This window comes from Blennius ocellaris, assembly GCF_963422515.1.
Source record: "Blennius ocellaris genome assembly, chromosome: 13".
In the NCBI taxonomy this organism is placed as follows: Eukaryota; Metazoa; Chordata; class Actinopteri; order Blenniiformes; family Blenniidae; genus Blennius; species Blennius ocellaris.
This window is the reverse complement of record NC_137662.1, coordinates 25,440,806-25,455,264: the sequence shown is the minus strand read 5'-3', so window position 1 is coordinate 25,455,264 and position 14,459 is coordinate 25,440,806. Positions and strand designations below refer to the sequence as shown.

Here is a 14,459-nt window from a genome sequence, read left to right as displayed (position 1 = left end):
CTCGTCCAGCTGGGAGTCAGTCGGTTGTCATGTTACACTTTACATCACAATCCAAGGCAGCTTGGATCTAAAAATGTAGTCGCAGCAGGAGGCAGAAGTCCAAGCCGTCCCAGGAACAGGAAACACAAACCACCGAGTGTTGAAGTCAGTAATATTATGATGCAACACAAATGAGAAGGAAAGAGTGAACAAAACAGCGCCAACAAATATAAATGCTAAAGGTGCAAAATAAAAAGCACAAGATGAACTGGAAAAGCACAAAAATGGCAAAATTCCAAATGAAACTGATGAAACTGATTCGTTTCAAAGCGATTGTAAAAACCGTCTTTTTTATTGAACAGGCAGTTTTGGTCGATACAAATTAAAGACAAAAACAAAACAATCTGTGACATTCAGACATTTTGAAAGCTCAACAAAATGTTCACACAGAATTGGAATAAAATTCTGATTTAGGCCCCGTTACCATGGCAACGACAAGTGAAAACTCACCACTTTGATGTTTTTGTTTCAGAGAAGTTTTGTGTTTCCATGAGAACAAATCAAAGTAAAAGCAAAGTAAAACCACCAAGTTGGATTGTTATTACGGTGACTGTCAAAATAAAACCACCAAGTCAGATTGTTACTATGGTGACTGTCAAAATAAAACCACCAAGTTGGATTGTTATTACGGTGACTGTCAAAATAAAACCACCAAGTTGGATTGTTATTACGGTGACTGTCAAAATAAAACCACCAAGTTAGATTGTTATTACGGTGACTGTCAAAATAAAACCGCCAAGTTGGATTGTTATTACGGTGACTGTCAAAATAAAACCACCAAGTTGGATTGTTATTACGGTGACTATCAAAATAAAACCACCAAGTTGGATTGTTATTACGGTGACTGTCAAAATAAAACCACCAAGTTAGATTGTTAATATGGTGACTGTCAAAATAAAACCGCCAAGTTGGATTGTTATTACGGTGACTGTCAAAATAAAACCACCAAGTTAGATTGTTATTACGGTGACTGTCAAAATAAAACCACCAAGTCAGATTGTTACTATGGTGACTGTCAAAATAAAATCACCAAGTTGGATTGTTATTACGGTGACTGTCAAAATAAAACCACCAAGTTGGATTGTTATTATGGTGACTGTCAAAATAAAACCACCAAGTTGGACTGTTATTAGCACTGTTGTCGTGTCGATGGACACACAACATTAAAATTTTCACTTGAAATCGTTGTCGTGTTAACGGGGTGTCTTGCCCAAGGACACATCGGCTCTTGTGGAGGTGGAGGGGAATTGAACCCTTAACCTGTAGCATGGAACGTAACCTGCTCTGTCAAACGGGCCAGGTCTGCTCGTGATCATGTGTTTACCTCCGGCTCCGGAGCGTCTGATTCAAGTAAGTTACTGTTTACTTTCTCGTCGTCCTGGTCGTCTGCGGCGCCACCTGCTGGCGTCGGCGGCCGCGGCGCCTGCTGGACTTTCACTTTGAACACGTCCCACCTCTGGGGGAGCAGGTTGTTGTTGAAGAGCTCAGACGTCAGGTAGGAGAACAGCAGGATGGACACCACGGTGGCCAACATGGCGATGGTCTTGACCGGAGCGTACTGGACGTAGACGCCGTCCTCCAGAGTGCATCCTGGGAAACGGAGGACTACCGGGATGCCACTTTTCGGGTCTCCACTGAGCACTCTCAACACCTGACCCACCACGAAGCCCATGACGGCCCCGTAGCCGTTGGACACGTTGGAGAAGAGGACGCAGACGAGCTGAGGGAAGATGATGCCGTACGCCACTTCACGCCCGAAGAAGATGAAGGCGACGACGCTGTTCTGCAGGGTGCTGAGTGTAGAACTGACCAAGCCCACCGCAACCACCACGAGCCGCAGAACCCACAGGGCCTCCCGGTCTGACGCCTGAGGACACAAACACACACACACACACACACACACACACACACACACACACACACACACACACACACACACACACACACACACACACACACACACACACACACACACACACACACACACATGCAGATGAGTGCAGCTCGGAACACGTTCAGGTTTGTCACCAAACAAACAGAGTTCTCCAAAACCTCCATTAAGTTTCTGGGACAGACCATTGAATTGAATTGTCTTTATTGTCATTGGAACCAGAACCACAAAACTGCATGGAAAGCTTGGGGGGAAAGAAAGACGACAAGAGGAGAGGAGAGGAGAAATAAAAGGCAGATTTCAGACTGATCTCCGGGGAGAAAAGTTTTTAATGAGGAAAAACAAGCACTCAGGCACATTTGAAGCATGAACACAGATTACAACACGTCTTCAAGACGAGGCACAAGGAGGAAGTGTCCTGGCGAGCAGCGGCCGGGCCCTCAGCCTCCGGGGCGCTCAGCCTCCGGGGGCACTCGGCCCTCTGGGGCGCTCGGCTTCCGGGGCGCTCGGCCTCAGCTCCTCCCACATCCTCGTCCAAGACGGTGAAAGTTCCTGTTGTGTCTCTGCAGTCAGTCCAGTCTGTTGTTGTGAGAAGACCTTGAGTCCTGGACAGAGACAAGCTTCCAGAATTCCTGGTGTGAGGGTTATCAGGGAAGGAAGGGGGGGGGGGGGGGGGCTCATTTCAAACACTGGAGTGAAAGCAGTTAGCAACACGGAGGCACCTACAGATGAGACACGAGAACAAGCTAACTAGCGGATGCTGGCGAGTTTGTCTCGAGGACGTGTCCTCAGGGAGGTGAAGAGCCGGACCAGTGAGTCCTGACTGCGATGGAGCTGGATTCTATGTGATGGAGCTGGATTCTATGTGATGGAGCTGGATTCTATGCGATGGAGCTGGATTCTATGTGATGGAGCTGGATTCTATGTGATGGAGCTAGATTCTATGTGATGGAGCTGGATTCTATGTGATGGAGCTGGATTCTATGTGATGGAGCTAGATTCTATGTGATGGAGCTGGATTTAATGTGATGGAGCTGGATTCTATGTGATGGAGCTAGATTCTATGTGATGGAGCTGGATTCTATGTGATGGAGCTGGATTCTATGCGTTGGAGCTGGATTTAATGCATTGGAGCTGGATTCTATGTGATGGAGCTGGATTCTATGTGATGGAGCTGGATTCTATGTGATGGAGCTCGATTCTATGTGATGTAGCTAGATTCTATGTGCAGGCGGAGCTTCACGTCCCCGGGTGCCGTCGTCTCTCCACTGGTTTCCAGTTCCTTTCAGAATTGATTTTAAACTTCTGTGTGTTTTCAATGCTATCAATGTCCTGGTCCCTCTTACTTGTCTGATATTCTAACTCTAGTGACCCTGCAGGGCCCTGGTTCTTCAGCTCAGCTTCCTTTAGACAGTCCAAGGTGGAGATGTAAGCAGTGGGGTGTCGCTCTCTTGCTGCTGCTCCCAGACTGAGGAACAAACTTCCCCCCGACATTCACACCACTACTGATCTGGGCCTTTTTAAATCAAAGCTAAAAACCCACTTTTTTAGGTTGGTCTTTTAACTCTGTCTCGGACAGAGTATTTATTCTGTATGCTCTGTTTTTACGAATCTCTGGAAGCGTCACCAACCTGCAGCACCGTGGCTCCTCCAGTCAGACCTGTGTTTTATGTATTATTCTTGTATTTATCTCTTAATGTATTGTTTTTATAGCTTTGTTGTAAAGCACTTTGGGTTCCACTGGGTTATTGCAAATCAAATAGAATTGGATTGGATTGGATTTGATGACACAGCCTGTGTTGGACTGAGGGAATCGCCTGAACGGGAACCGATCAAACACTGATCGACAGGACAGATGATCAGAGGTGCAGAGTTCTTTCCACCCTCGTTCAGCCCGGGACAGAAGTGTGGGACGAGTGGGTCGGTGAAGCAGCAGTCAGTGTAGGAATGGATCAGAGCTGCAGCGTCGACGTCGTAGAAAGAGACCCGACCCTCCTCGTAGTCCACAAACACCCCCACCTTCTCAGGAGCAGAGCTCAGAGACAGAGGCACTGGAGAGTTATCGGTAGCACAGTACTGATTTCCATTTCTCAACCATATGGTCCAGAAGCCTCCATCAGGGCTCACTCTGACCTTCCCCTTCCTGCTGATGGACTCCTTGCTCACTCCTAACGTCCAGTCGGTCTTTCCTTTCACCTCGACCTCAAAGTAGCTTTTACCAGAGGAGAACCTCTGTCTGCCCGAAACACTCACACAAGAGGAGAATCTCTTTGGGTGGTCTGGAAGCTGCTTCCTCACGTCACCATTGCTGACTCGTTTCCCGTCATCAGACAGGACGAGGTAAGGATTTGCTGTATCGGGATCCAGAGTCACGTCCACTGCAAACTGCTGCTTCTTGGTCTTCAGCTCGGCCTCAGACAGCTTCTTCAACTCTTGGCTGACCGTCTCCTGCAGCTGAGCCACAGCTCTCGCCGCCGTCCCCTCATGTGACGACGGAGGGACGTGGACCTCCGTCCAGTCCTGGGTGGGTGGAGCAGCTTTCAGGGAGGAGGAGTCTCCCTGGAGGCTGAGCTGTTCTCCAGACTGAAGGAGCTGCTGCACCTCTGAGCTCCTCTTGGTCAGCTCACTGATCTCCTCCTCCAGATGTTTGAGGAGACCTCCAGCCCGTGTCTCTCTGGCTTCCTCTTCCTCTTCAATCCTCTCCTTCAGCTGCTCCAGAGCTCTCTCCGCATGCTCTATCAGAGCCCTGAACACCTCCACGCCTTCTGCTCTCTCCCGGCCTGCAGCAGCTCTACTCTTCTCCCGACTCTCTCTGATCTCCTCCACCTTCACTCGTCGCTTCTGGTTCTCAGCCTCGGTCTTCTTCAGCTCCAGCTTGTGTTCTTCGTAGTCACTCAGAGCAAGAACATTGTGAGACCTGTGCTCGCTGACGGCGCACGCCACGCAGATAGATTTCTGCTCGCTGATGCAGAACATGTCCAGAGGTTTCTGGTGCTTCGGACACATCCTGGCCTCCAGGTCCTCCACGGGGTCCAGCAGCCGATGTTTCTTCAGGACCGACTTGGTCAGGTGAGGCTCCAGGTGAGGCCGGCAGCAGGAGAGCAGGCACACCCCGCAGGACTTGACGGCCTTCACTTTGGTTCCAGTGCAGACGTCGCAGAGAACTCCTTCTGGTGTCGTAGCAGGTCTGAACTGGGCAACGACCTGAGAGAGCAAAGTGTTGACCACTGCCAGAGGTTTCTCTCTGAAACTCTCTCCACACTGGGGACAGTCACATTGGACCTGGGTGTCCCAGTGCTGGGTGATGCAGTCCCTACAGAAGTTGTGTCCACATGGTGTGGTGACTGGCGCCGTCAACATGTCCCCACAGATGGAGCAGTGGAACCTGGCACTCTGAGGACAAAAGACAGAGAGTCAACACAACAGAAAGGACAGAACAGACTTTGATCTTACTCATGATAACCTTGTTGATAAATGTCCACACCAATAGAAGAGTTTCTTCCAGGAACATTTATCATAGTTGGTCACATCTGCTTGGGACGTATCAAATATAGAGACTCACATCAGGGACATGTTCTGGAAGGTCCTCTTGTCGGTTCTTGTGAATTCTCCCTCTGGCTCTTCTGAACAAATTGCGGAAAAAGTTGCTCATTTTGCTCTGGTTGACTCTGGTGCGACCTGATAAATGTGACGCTGGTTTACTCTGCAGCACGGATTGAGGCGAGTATTTGATAGACTCGCGGGATAATAGTACAACTCTGGATATTCTCTTATCCAGACAACTTCAGGATGAACGTTGGGTTTTCAGTAACGCAACGCTGGTAGACTTCTTACTGTGGTGAATCGCTCTGAACGTCTGACCTGCTCCAGAGCAGGCTGTTTTATAACCAGAGATCAAAGCGGGAGATTAAATGACATCAACCTTTCATGTCCTCTTTCATGTCCTCTGATGAGGTTCATCTCAGAGTGTAAGAAGATCCCTTTCATCCAACTAACTTGACAGATCAAAGTCAAATGTTAGCCCCGCCCCTTTCTCACCCCTTGTTCCCCACCTCCACCCCATGCACTTTCCCACCGTTTTTAAAAAATAAAATGTATTTAAAAAATATATATAAATCTTTTTTTTCCTCCTTCCTGATGCTGTTGTATGTTTTTGTAACAAAACAATGAAACAATGCAGCAGAGTCCATCTACTGAGCATGAGCAGAAGAACGAGTTACCACAGCTGTGGCGAGCATGTGTAGCAGCAGGCTTTCAGAAGAGTTAGATTTTTCCATCTTTTCCACGGAGACGGAGTGTGAATGTTTTTGAAAATAACCACTTTGGGAGCCGTCGTGTAAATGGAGGTTTGGGTTTTCACTAAACATCTTGAGTTTCAGTGAAGTTCTGTTGGTCTGACTACAGTCAGCAGTATTAATATTAGAGTTTTATTTATTTTTTTAATGTATATAGTCAATATTCAGCTGTGAAATGATTAATGGTGGAGATAAACCTGTTGACAAAATGTTGAGTATTTTTCTCACCTTTGGTCTCAGGAGGTTCTTGTAGATGTTGTTGGTGAAAACTGAAGCAGCAGAAAGCAAAGCAGAGTCAGCTGACGACATGGCGGCTGCGGCCACACATCCGATGCCGATGATGGAGACGAAGGTCGGGGTGAGGTGCTGCAGGGCGATGGGCAGGACCAGAGCTGCTTCCCCACGGTCGTATGGAGACGGAGAACCATAGGAGGTCATGTTCCAGTCTGAAGGACGGACACGGGGGGAGGGAAAGTGTCCTGAACACAGGCGAACCTGAAGGTATGGCTGATCGCTCCTCCGGGCAGCAGCTTGGTCTCACCTGTGGATGAAGCTGCAGCTCCGATCAGAATGAGAGGAATCCCAAACACAAAGACGAGGAATGCAGCGATGAAGCACGTCATGCGGGCCGCCGCCGCCGAGGAAACAGACAAGGTCCTCTGGTGGACGCCCTGGTAGCCCAGATTACCCAGACACTCCAGAACACAACGGCTTTACTTAATATCATTACATTTGACCAAAGGGACTCTTTGAGAAGTTGGACAAAGCGGAATCGTTTGCATTTTGCCCAAAAAAAATCACATATTTCATGTTCTGAATTATGACAAATGTCCCAAAATGGAAAACGGTAACCGTGCTGCCGTGTTCCTCCTTCAGTTCCTGTGGTTTGGATCGATATCGGAGGATATTGGATATTGACATGGTCGTGTGACATGTGACGGACGTTATTTGTATTTTCTCACCAAAAATAAGAAGTCATCCATCATGATCCAGATCCTCTTCAGCTCCGGCTTCCCGATCCAGGGGGCGTGGACGGTGTTGTTCGTCAGAGTGTCTCCGATGTTCAGACAGTGAGGGTTGGTCATGACGAAGGGAACGCACACCACCTTGTGGAAAAGAGAACAAACACCATGGAACTGGTGATTCCTCCAACACCAGAACCAAACCAGAACATGGTTGGTGTCAGTGTTTTCCTTGACGGTGAGTTTGGACTAAAATGTAAAATACAATTGACACTTTGGTCGACGAATAAAAACTGGATGGAAACCAATCAGAAGACATTTAGTTTTGTTTAAGACGGGAGCTCGATGGGATGTTGCCCAATTATGCCTATTTTGTGAGATTTTTAAAATGTCAAACTTTGTTAAACCTTTTTTTATTGATTTCCTTCAAATATCTTCTAAAACCGCCTCATTGGCAGATCGTTGTTTACAGCCCGCCTCACGTCCGTCATTCCCAGTGACATTAAAGAATCTCCAAACGTTCCCTCGTGCTCTCTTCCTCTGTGCCTGCGTGACGTCGGGTAATACTCGTCAGGTTGTATCGGGGTTCTGTTCAGAGTACTGGTACTCCATGTTGGAACCGACACTGGTATTTTCACAGAGGAAGACGATATCAAGCATGAGCTGCCTGCTTTGAAGTGCAATCCACTGAAATAGAGTCGAAGTGACAGAGACTCACCAGACCGACGGCGATGAGGACGAGCTGGATCACGTCGGTGTAGGCCACGGAGTAGAGGCCGCCCAGCAGGGTGTAGACCACCACCACGGCGGCGGAGATCCACACGCACATGGTGAAGTTCAAATCCAAGATCACGCTCATGGTTCCTCCTGTCAGCAACAAACTATCTCGTATTTAAAAGAATGACAAAGAATTTGCACAACAGTTGTATTTAATGCACCAATACCACTTTCTAAAAGTTCCACTACCAGAAAAACAGAATAAACCAGACCTTCTCCTCTCATTTCCTCTCATCTCAACCTGCAGCTCATCAGAACCTTCACAATAAAGTCCAGAAGTTTCCAGACAAACCATCACAGTGTTGATGTTTCCTGACTGAGTCTTGAAGAGGAAAGTCTGGATGTAGAGAAACTGGATCCAGTTGACCCAATAGGTCCAGTAGATCCAGTAGATTCAGTAGATCTCGTGCACAAACTGGTGACACCAAGCTGAGACGTCAACAAAGCGGGGATGTCCCGCCAAAATAAAATGCTGGAATTGCCAGTTAGTCTGAGTGTGATGATGTCAACAACAACTACTGGATCCCGAATATTAATTATTCTCATGTGGATTCTGGTAGAAGAAGTTTCAGGGAAGAGTACAAGTACTTTTAGCAACTTGTAAGTACTAATACGAGTAAATAACTGATTCATACTCAATAAGCAAATGATACACTTGTTTATACAGCCTCTGCGTCGATGCTACAAGCACCTGAAACGTCCCTGAGGGCTTCAGAATACCACCGTGTTTGTGTTACTTAGAGCATAGCGTGTGTCTACACACTGCACTGTGTGCACTGGAGGCACTTAGCATGTAGCATGTAGCATGTAGCATGGCTTGGAGATACATGATAATCTACTGAGCGACATCAGGCCAGCTCTGCTGCTGATGAAGTTGCTGGTGATGAAGTTGCTGCTGATGAAGTTGCTAGTGGTCTTCAAGCTATGTTTCTCCTCCTGACATTTTGTCACAACATAATGATGACAAAATGGCGAACACAAACAGGATGTGGCGAGGAGAGACGGTACCTAGTCCAACCAGGGCCGTCGGAGTCCAAATGGCGTCAAGTAGAATAGAAGCCAGGCTCATTCCAGCCGAGGGGATCTTCCCGTACTTGATGAAGAACGGGTCCACGATGGTGACGTACTGCTTTTCTCTCATCGGTTTGGCAAAAACCAAACCAGCTGGAATCAGAACATCGGGATTAGACCGAAATCTAGAGGCGTTGAGACGTGAAGACCAACGGACGAGTTCAATCGTCACACATGGTTCAGTTACCCTGGTGAATACATTACTGTTCATGATGCATTGACATCCAGATTATAGAGCATCTTCCTCCTCTAACATCCAGATTATAGAGCATCTTCCTCCTCTAATCCAGATTATAGAGCATCTTCCTCCTCTAACACCAGATCATAGAGCATCTTCCTCCTCTAACACCAGATCATAGAGCATCTTCCTCCTCTAACATCGGATTATAGAGCATCTTCCTCCTCTAATCCAGATTATAGAGCATCTTCCTCCTCTAACATCAGATTATAGAGCATCTTCCTCCTCTAACATCAGATTATAGAGCATCTTCCTCCTCTAAAATCCAGATTATAGAGCAGCTTCCTCCTCTAACATCCAGATTATAGAGCATCTTCCTCCTCTGGCACCAGATTATAGAGCATCGTCCTCCTCTAACATCGGATTATAGAGCATCTTCCTCCTCTGATGTCCAGATTAAAGAGCACAATAACTACTTTTCATTTGTTTTGACCTGGCAGAGTAACTTCTAAAGTATGGAGCAACTGTAATGAAAGTCTTACCAACAATCAGGCTCACGCTGTACGAGGACAGCAGGATGATGGTCCAGGTTAATCCCATCGACGGCGTGTACATCATCTCAGTCGTACCGAGGACAAAGCCTCCTCCGATCCACGTCGCTGCCAGACGGAATCAAACATAGTATCAATCAATATAGTTCATAAAGAAAACATGGCCGACGCTGAGCTGTGTTTTGAGTCAATTTGTACTTTGCAAGTTATCGTTGATTCATGCGTGTCTATTTTAATCACTGTTAAAGATTACACACACACACACACACACACACACACACAACATGCAAAATGCCTCAGTTCATCCAATGGAAGCAGTTTGAAGTTCAGTGTCTTGCTCAAGGACACTTCAACATGTGGACATGAGCAAATGGCAAAATTGGACCTGCAACCTTCTGAATAAGAGACGGCCGCTCTGCCAGCCAAGCCGCCATGACATGTTTTAAGTTGTGAGATGTGAGTTTGAGCGCCGCTCCACAGGTGAAGAATGTCGGAGGACGACGCTGATCTGATCTGCAGCGACTGAATATCTAGAGTCTGAACGGAAACCGCAGCAAGAGCCTGTTCGTGGCGTTCGTGGCGTTCGTGGCATTCGTGGCGTTCGTGGCGTTTGTGGCGTTCGTGGCGTTCGTGGCGTTCGTGGCGTTCGTGGCGTTTGTGGCGTTAGCGCGGCGCTCACCTGTCATGGTAATTGTCATTATTTTAACCACTATTTCAAATTCCTAATGAATTATTCAGTATATCTGATGAGACTGATATAAGTGAAATTGCTATCATGTCCTGTTAAACAAGTAACATTATACATTTTGCTTGTTTTATACAATAAAATTATTAATGAATATCTTTGATCATCGTAATCATTATCGATAGCCAAATTTCCAAGACACTACATAAATGGTCCCTAGTGATCCTTGTGAGGGAAGAAACCCCGACATAAATGGTGCCCCGTGTGAGGCGTAGCAACACTGACCATTCATATCAGCATCATTTTGGTACAAACCAATAAATCTCTGATTCTGGTGGGAAACTTCCTAAAGTTTCACATTTACCATTGTCTTCCTATTACAGTAGACATTCAGCTGTACTTACAAAAGTACACTGTGGGGAAAAATGTTTTATTCACAACTAAAACAAAATTAACATTACATACATAAATATATGTATTGTAATGTGGTATGTTTTATAGTGTGCGTTATTTTCCACACATTCTATAGTACCAATATATATTTGTGTTTGGTGATATGGCTCTACCTCGTGGGACTGAAGATGGAAATAAGCTCTGAGCTAAATCTGGTGTATTTACAACACTGTCTGTTCATCAATATGCACTGTCCCATTAAATTTAATGAATAAATGAAAATATAATGTGAATTGTTGGTTTTCCTTTCCAGATCGTGTTGAAATGACTGAGTTATATTTGGAGCGGTAGAAATACCATTGTATAAAACTGAACTGAATTCTAAAGTGTAAATAGACACAAACAGGTTCAGTTGGCTGAGTTCCAAATATCACCATGACTAACATCAGCTGTAAACATAATTATACAAATGAAGGTTTACTGAGTGGGTTCACACCTTCTCAAGTATGTAGCAACAAGTCTGATCACAAACAGTGGAAAACTTTCAGAAGTAATAGATTACACCCTGGACATGAGCCAGTTAGCATTGACTCCACCCAGTAAGGCCCCAGGCTCTTATGTAGATGTAGGAGGCAGTTTAAAGTCATGAAAGTAGATATTTGTTCTCACAATCATAGTGGAAGGAAAGATTAAAGTACAGATATCTAATATACTTTAATATTATTGGCTCTAGAAATACTTCAGTAATTGTCACCTCTGTTCAAAACTGAAAAATACACAAACATTGACTGAAACTTATAATATAGTTTTATACTGAAGAACTGAAGCACCAACTCTTTATTCCTTATTGGACACTTGATGTACTTGTTTACTATTTCAGATGATCTTTACCGTTTCAATACTTTAGTGTACGTTGTACATTTCAGGCACTTTACAAGGAGGATAGAAAGTTCTCTTGCTTGTTAACATCACTTCACTGAGCAGTTTCTATTTGACCTGCAGAGTTTACATCTATTATTTAGACTGGAGAAGCTCCAACCCTTAAAACCAACCAAAACTCTGAGAATTGTTAAAGTGTGTAAAGGAGTCGTGCAACACATCCCTTGTCTCATTGTTATGTATTTGATCAACTTGGTGGAAAACTGCATGTTGTATCTGTAATCTAATGTATATTTAACTCATACAATGTGTCTCACCTTTAATTCAGGGCATCTTTTGAAATCTACATTTCTTGAATTAGAATTGTTTGAATAAATTTCGGCAGTCTTCAGAAAACTAAACAGAACAAATAACACTCAATTGTCCAACTGATCAGCCGGAAGGCTGGAGGTCCAAATGTTCTTGTCATTACCTTGAGTGATGTCTGACTACACTGTAGTCTTCTCAATCTCATCCAGATACTCTGATTACTCAGTGGGTAATGAAATCCTCACCTGTCATGGTGAAGATCCCCACCAGCCAGCCGATGCCTCGGTTCCCCAGCAGGGCCATCTCCATCCCAGTGGCTGCACTCTTCTTCTGCTCCCGTCTGGACTTGAAGGAGGCCCAGACGCCGGTCCCGAGGACCAGCAGGTAGAAGACCGCCATCACCACGGCACCGGGGACGTTGACGGCCATGATGGACCACCGCAGACTGTCTGAGGTGTGACTGACTGAACAGGTGACTGCTGGTGGTGAACATTGAAGTTATCAAAGAACAAATCCTCCCTTGTCTGATCTTATCTGTCTGGTCAAACCGGTTGTTTTGTGTCGTGCAGAGAAAGAAAACATATTGCCCAATGCAGTTGTGCTTCGAGGTATGGAGAGAGGAAATCACGCTTACTTATGTAATGGTGACTAAAATGCTTTAGTACCTAGAATCTGTACAATATAAACAAAGTAATACATTTGTCAAATCAGTTGGGCAGCTGTGACGGCATCGCTGCTTATGTCTGTGCTGAATTCATGGTTGTTTGATGATAGCTGCTTTTGTTTTGTATTGTATCCATGGCAATGTTGTTGTTTTTTAAAGGGATGCTCTGCCAACGGTTCTAGTCGTGTCATAAGCGGGGCCAAATAAGCTTCAGTGACCCTCAGAGGAATACGACACCATTAAATGACCCAAAAAAGGTAAAAACCCAGTGGAGGGTCTTTCCAAAGGGACGTTTGAAGACATGTTTAGTTCCAAATGTGTGTTGGGGGGTCCAGAAATAACATAAAAGGCATGATGCCAAAGGTAATACCGCAGACCAGAGAAGTGAAGTGAGGTAGAATCAAACACTGTGTCGTCAGTCTTGGACCAAGCGGAGACTCTGAGTTCTGCCAGTTCTTGGGAGTAAAACTCATTTGCATCCAAGTCCAGCTTCTCATCGGATTTTTGCTTGGAGGTTCAGTTATTTACCAGCAGTGTAGAGAGTTAGAGACAAATGCTAGTGGGATCACCTGTCAACTCATGTGGCCCAGAACAACACACCTGATTGGCACCACGACAGTGAACATTGGAAGATATTAAAAAAACAAATCCTCCCTTGTGGGATCTAATCAGTCTGGTCAAACCGGTTGTTGGGAGTCACGACATTATTTACTCGGACTCCTTGGAGCCAGAGCAGTGTTGACTCTGGTAGCCGTTGTTGATCCAGTTACACCTCACTGTGCCTTGCTCATCAGCAGCCTGGGTGTCGAGAAAAGCACTTTAGAAAACCAATGCATTGTTTATTTATTGTTTTGTATGTGGGTCTTTTAACAACTTTTTGTAAAAAAACACTCATCCGAATGGCATGAAATCAATTTGTCACCATAAAAGGATCAATCCGTTTGATTTTGAAACGTTAGCGACGAACCGTTTCTGAATAAATCCCAAAAAACTGTGAACAACTGTCCCATACAAAGTGGATGAGAGCGGAACCTCATGGAGATCAAAGGCTGTCGCCATGGAGACGCTCCCTGCTCAGTGTTTCACAGTGATGTAGCTACCTGACAGGCCAGCTAGCATCCATCTGAGCAAACGGCTAACGCTCTAGCGACGCTGCCTCGGATCTGCAAACAAATGTGGTGTTCCTGCAGGGCTGCGCTCTACCGAGTGTAGCTCTAGATTGAAAAATAGCGCGGTCTGCACACAAAAAGAAAATAAAAGCAACACTTTGATCAAAGTAGTCTTTTGTGGAACAGCGATCTAAATGTGTTGTGTTTGTCGTGGAACCACCGGGCAAACCGCTGCGTTCAAAATTAGCTTTATTCATCCAACAATCCAGAAACACAAATTACATGTGAAGGAAAAAAACAAAGGCGACTCAAGAACTGTTTCCTTCAACTCGGTTCAAACTTCCTGTGATCCACCGGCCGCTTCTCCACCCTCACTTGTTTCTCCACCCTCACTTGTTTCTCCACCCTCACTTGTTCTACGTGCAAAGTTCACAACGTCCCACTGTCCACATGGAGGGACGGCAAATAAACAATCAATGCTCCGAAGTGATTGTTCTTTTTCATTCAGGAAAATAAAATGTGCAAATGCTGCTAGGCTCTCTGTCATGTTCAAAACTTACTATTTCCCTAAACTCCTGTTAACTGGAGGAGCGATCAGACTCAGTCCTGCTAACGGCAACCTGGTGGACGCTGTACTAGCATGAGCTGTGCTTAGC

The 14,459-nt window shown here is 45.6% G+C and overlaps 1 protein-coding gene across 2 annotated transcripts; it reads right to left on the bottom strand.

Moving 5' to 3' along the window:
• Positions 1–312: 312 nt before the first annotated feature.
• Positions 313–12,483, bottom strand: LOC308138192 (high-affinity choline transporter 1-like). 2 transcript variants are annotated; one of them, XM_080507206.1, is made up of 8 exons: positions 12,276–12,483; positions 9,756–9,872; positions 8,973–9,128; positions 7,906–8,054; positions 7,188–7,331; positions 6,767–6,920; positions 6,454–6,671; positions 313–1,906 (listed from the first exon to the last, which is right to left on the bottom strand). In XM_080507206.1, the coding sequence occupies exons 1-8, from the start codon at positions 12,457–12,459 to the stop codon at positions 1,352–1,354; spliced, it is 1,677 nt and encodes a 558-aa protein (XP_080363332.1). In that variant the 5' UTR covers positions 12,460–12,483; the 3' UTR covers positions 313–1,351. The 2 variants fall into 2 exon arrangements, with proteins under 2 accessions (XP_080363332.1, XP_080363331.1); XM_080507205.1 differs by lacking the exon at positions 313–1,906 and adding an exon at positions 1,928–5,323.
• Between the last annotated feature and the right edge of the window lie 1,976 nt (positions 12,484–14,459).